The 5664-nt window shown below is 37.1% G+C and overlaps 1 protein-coding gene across 1 annotated transcript in view; it reads left to right on the forward strand.

Annotated features, from left to right (window-relative positions):
* NBAS (neuroblastoma amplified sequence) overlaps positions 1–5664 on the forward strand; it is a 364123-nt gene that overhangs the window by 51482 nt on the left and 306977 nt on the right. Inside the window, exons 11-12 of the mRNA XM_019538135.1 lie at positions 864–929; positions 5317–5445. Of these exons, the coding sequence (XP_019393680.1) occupies positions 864–929; positions 5317–5445 (195 nt within the window). The remainder of the gene's footprint in view (positions 1–863; positions 930–5316; positions 5446–5664) is intronic.

Raw genomic sequence — 5664 nt, forward strand, 5'->3', positions numbered from 1 at the left:
GTTTGAAGAAAGTCTCATCCCCCTCATCCTCCTGGTGTGGTGGGCTACAGCATACACCCACTACTACAACAATCACTCTTGTTGCTCTCCCCTCTGACCTGAGCCCAGAGACTATCAACAGGCCTGTCTCCAGTTTCATACTGGATCTCTGAGCATTCATGCTAGTCTTTTAGATAAAGTACAGCTTCTCTTCTTCTCTCCTGTTTGTCCTTGCTGTACTCTCGTAGGAGTCTTAGAATATGCAGATATTTTTAACCTGAACATTTTGGAGAGATTCTAGACTTGTTTTTCATCTCCCCAAACATTTTGAAATAAGCTGTTTTTGTTATAAGCCTAATTCTGACTGATTTCAAATTCTAATTTGGAGAAGAAATATATATTTTTATACCCCACCCCCTGCCTTAGCATCACAAAAATCAATTTTATTTAAATTGGTGCAGTCTTCATATGCTCAAATCGGTTTACAATTAGATTGTATGATTTATCTTGGTTTACTAATCCAATTTCAGTTGTGTTCAGTGAAAGTTTCTAACATGTCTTTTGGGTAATATCTGTTTACTGTTGTAGCTTGGTATTAATTTAATTGTGAACTCATGGTTGTGTTTCCTGGATTGACATATATTCATCAAAATAATCCATAAATCAGCAGATGTCAGCTGTCGCAAATTTACATTTGCACTTTAATGCAAGCTTAAAATAATTCTTGTGAGCATCGTTTTAGCTACTGCTTTTCAAGAACATTGCAAAGTAATATATTCTTCCGTGATTGTTTCATTACTCTCTGGATTTGATTTGGTTTTCAATGCATAAATCAAAGATTGTTTTTTAATCTTACAGTACGTAATATACTTCTGTTTTCCCAGGCACAGAGAAGAGGATTATTAAAGATTAGGAATTTCAGATTTTATAGCAGACAGGGAACAGAAAAGGTAATAAATTTTTTCTCAACAATGCACCATAGTAACACTGTTCATTTACATTTGGACTTGCCTAAGAGAGGAATGTAACTGATTTTACAATGATTTTTAATTTAGGTATCTTAAATTAAATTACATGAAAGGATTTTATTTTAAATCAGGTAACTAGCATTATTTAGCCAATTGACTTTTCACAGGCTTTGTTTTACTGGCTGTCTCTTGCCCTGTCTTTAATTTTGTTTTACTTCACTTTATTTGCTCTTGATTCGAATATTACATGGACTCATCAATCCTGCTCACGGAGGTATCAAGACTTTTCATATTGCACAGTATAAACAAGTTCAGTGATTTATCACTTGCTCTTAAGTGCTACTTGTTAACCAAGATAGTAACAGTAGTATTTCTTTCTTTAGTAATATTTATGATATATATAACTTGTTAGGTACATCTCTTTTTCCAAAAAGGACTGGCTCTGTTGACTGGTATCAAAGGATTGCATTAGCTAGCTAGGAAAATGCATAGTTTGAATGGCAAATCTTTAATTGTTTAGTATTGTACTGAAGGAGCACTGTCCCCAGAGATTCATATTGATAACATTTATTGAATCCTTATTGATAACACTGAGTTACTTAAATTGGGAACGTACAGAATGGTTTCAGTATTGTTCTCTAACTTTTGAATTTCTCTTGGGTTGGATAATGAAAAGTCACAAATCAGTTTCACTTTAGTTTTCCTTTAGTTTTTAGTTGATGTCACAAAATGCTCTGCATTAAACAATTTTCTCCATTCAAAATGTTTAAAATTGAGACTGATTTTAAACATAAGTTGCTTTTTTGGGGGGGGTGTTTTGTTTTGGTTTTTTTAGACTAAAAAATAATTGCTGATTATTACTTGGTTTTTGATCCCTTTACTTGGGTCATATTTTCAAAAGAATTCTTCATAATCATGAGAACTAGAAAATGTTTTAAAATACACGTGCTAAGACTGTCACGTAATGATCATGGGAGTTGAGTTGTATATCTCAAGACTCATGATAAAATTGTAAGAATCAGCAACAGTGACTGAAACTTTGAACTTTATAAAAGGATATGTTTTAAATAAAAACTTTCCTTTAGAAATAATAATAAATGAAGAGATTCCTATTGCCTTTGCCTTTTTTGTTTCTTTTTTTCCCTTAAAATTTCATTTCCTCTTTTCCTTTTTTTTTCCTTTTTAATTTTTATGTTGGAAGAAGTTGAACGTTTGCTTGCAAGGGCAAAGTAAATTTTTCTTCTTGATCATGGTGAAGGCTGGGTATGATGTAAGGTTTTTGGATTAATTGATATTAGGATGGAAGGACTTATTAAATTTATTTTTCCCAACTCTTCTTCAACATATAACAACGTATTTCCAGTGCCTTAATTTGAGGGCTGATATTACCAGCCCAGAAGAAAGTGCAAACTGTTTTTACCTCAAAGGCTAGTGCTAAATAGAACTGAACTCTATTTTAATGTCTTTCGTTTTACCAGCGCTAAATTTAAGAAGAGAAAAGTTTATTATTGTTCACTCATCTCTAGAAGTGTTAACACTGTTTGGGGGATTATGGCTTAAATATTTGAGAGAGATTTTGTTTTGACTAATGAGTGATTGAAAAAGTTATTTAATACTGTTGCCAAGAAGCTTGCTGGGAGAGCCAGCTGTAGTCAAAATTTGATTTGTTCTGCTGCTAACTCAGATGACAGATTTTAAACGTGGATTGCAAGTCTCTTGGAGCTTTCTGTATCTTTTTACTGTGGTTCCCTTAAGGGTAATGAACTGTTTGGCAGTATGTGATGGCTGTCCAAATAAGCAGCAAGTGGCACTTTTTAGATACTGACTATTGAGTTGTTATATACTGGCTTTCAATATAGCCCCTAATGAAACACACAATGGTCAAGAAAGGCAGGTGGCTTAGTCTTTTGTAGATGTATCTTTTTCCAGACAGTTTCACAATCATCTCTCTTCTTTGTACACATCTTAATATATATAGAATGGAAACACTGGTGCAGTTAACTTTGTCCTGTTCTCTTTTGGGAAATAGAAGGACCCAGGTAGTAACATTAGTCTGCTCCTACCTCTAGTGTTTAAGAATGTAGCGTTAGAAAACTGAAAACTGTTTAAGTGTGCAGTATCAGGTAGTTTAGCTGCCAAGTTGCATTGTTTCTTTAATAATTCATATTTTTTTAATAAAAATAGATTTTTGTTTTGGGCTTAAAGAATTCTTTCACTATTTGCAATCTAAACCTTAGTACATGAGGACAGAAAATGGATCTGATTATTTGGTTTTCATGGGCCATATGAGCGGAACGTAAACTTTAAGCTGTTTAAGTGTTTAAAAAAGGGAAAAGAACTAGTCGGCCCAAGAAGAATACTTTTGAAATATCATTTGGAAAACAAATAGAGGGTTATCTGTGCTTCCTTCATTGGAAATTCTGCCATAATCTGTCTCGCCTGCACACTCCCATTCCACAACTGAATCCGTGCAATGGCTTTACAGCACCATTAAACATAGCCCAGCTCCACTTGGGCGCTCTTTGTCTACTACGTTTAGAGCTCCTCTGCGGTGGATACCTGCTGCTCTGGGAGCAAGTGTGGGGAACATGATTTAGTGGTTTTGGCCTGCACCCATGGAAGTGCCCTTGGGATGCAGCACAGAGGCAATATGTATTTTCCCTTAGAAACAAGGTTGTAGACTTATGCAGCCCTAATAGGTTTTTTTCTGTAAGTTTGAATGTCTGCTTTTTTCAATTATCCTTATCCTCAGATTTTCATAAACATTTGAGCCTGTGATTTCTTCTTTTTTTGTAATGCTTGATGTTGTCAAAATGAACTTCTTTTTGGAAAACTTTTTGAAATGAATTGGACTACGACCAAGGGGCCTCGTAGTGTCATGTTGTTTATTCAGACTGTTTTGAATGGGGCTATTTTCAGAAGAGATGTAAGCATTTAGCAACCAAAGTTTGACTGACTTTCACTGAAATTTAGGCTTGTGGACTCTAAGGGGCAGATCCCAGAAGGATGTTTAGACACCTCAATTCCTATTGATTTCAGTTGGAGTTGAGGCAAACATGTTTTTAGATTTTTGCCTTAAGTTTCTTCTAAAAATGGGACTCAGAGGCATAAGTATTTTAGCAACATTTGCAGATATTTTGCTGCGTCCAATAACAATTACCATCAGCTTTGCCTACAGATATAGAATACACATATATTGGTACTACAGGCTTTTCCCCAGTGAAAACTGTACATTATTGCAATTGCATTTTTGACGGAGCTCGTGAATCTTCAGAGATTACTTCTTCACATAACATTTATGCCTGGTCTTCAGTGCAGGAAAGATTCTGATTCAGAAGAGCCTACAAGAGTTCATGTTAAGTGCATAGTTTTAGCATATCAGTCTTGAGCTGTGGCTCTGTTACAGAAAGATCTCCCCACCTCGGATTCACCCTCTGTAACCTAAGATGAAACAACTCCGAATCTGCGTGGTTCTTGGTTCTTTTCCATGGTAACTGTAATACAGACCACCATGCTAACAAATGATATATTGGCTAAATATTAGTGATTAGTGTTGTACAGAAATTGATGTTCTTAGGTAGGGTAGAATGCCTTGTTGTATACAGCTTTTTTTTTTTTTTTTTTTTCCCTAGTAGTCTTCCTTAATTTTATAGCATAGCATATATAACTTTAAAAATTTTCAGTGTGACATGCTATTACCATATTTACTCAAAAGTAAGATGAGGTTTTTCCCCCCCCCCAATCATTGTGGGGGTGGGGGTGGAGAGCCTTGCATTGGATATGTGTACTGGCCTAGGGCAGGTGGTTTGCCTCTGGGTTTGCGGCTGAAGCCGAGTCACTTCCTGTCCTGGGCTTGGATGGCTTATGTCCACTCAGCTGCTCTCTTCCTCTTTACCTTCTGCTTACGTGCTGTAAGGGGGGAGACAAGGTGGGCAATGCAGGCTGCAGGAGGGTGGGGGGGGCAGGCTGTTGAGGGGACAAGCATGGTAATAGAGGTGCAGGTGGCAGGAGATGGGCAGCTGGGATGGTGGGGGGGGGACAAGGGACAGGGGTCCTTCACCCCTGCTGCTGTTTTCCCTACTACAGCAGTTGTGGGGACCAATTTAAGATGACCGTTCAGTAGTTAGATTTTATACAAGGATAATTATAGCAAATTTATAATTTCTACATATAGAATGTAATTACTGGGCGGGGGGATCATCTTAATTTCAAAGTTGTTTTGGACTTGGGTAAGTACAGTAGGTTGTTATAACTGTAAGTGCTCGCACAAATATGTGGTCTGGAGGTTGTCAGGGTGAGGAAAAGGTTATCATTGAGCTGAATTTATCCTTTTCTTTATTGTAACTTTTGCTGGTAATATGTTGGGCAGGATGGTGTTTTCAAGATGAGCCTTTCCCCTGATGGAACTCTTCTAGCGGCCATTCACTTTTCTGGAAAATTGACCATCTGGACTCTTCCATCCCTGAAACAGCAAGGAGAATGGGATCAAAGTAACCAGGTACACGGGTGTTTAAGAAAAATAAATATTTTAAACCTCATGAGTTTAGCTCTTCTAAGGAATGAGAAAAGGTGTAGGTACCTGTTTGGGGTGAGGTGAGCACACTAGTAGGGAGGGAAAGACTGCAACAAGACCTGGATAGGTTACAGGAGTGGGCTGACATAAACAGGATGCGTTTCAATACTGACAAGTGCAGGGTGCTGCACTTGGGCAGTAGAA

The sequence above is a fragment of the Crocodylus porosus genome, unplaced genomic scaffold (genome assembly GCF_001723895.1).
Source record: "Crocodylus porosus isolate Cpor-Errol unplaced genomic scaffold, CroPor_comp1, whole genome shotgun sequence".
In the NCBI taxonomy this organism is placed as follows: Eukaryota; Metazoa; Chordata; order Crocodylia; family Crocodylidae; genus Crocodylus; species Crocodylus porosus.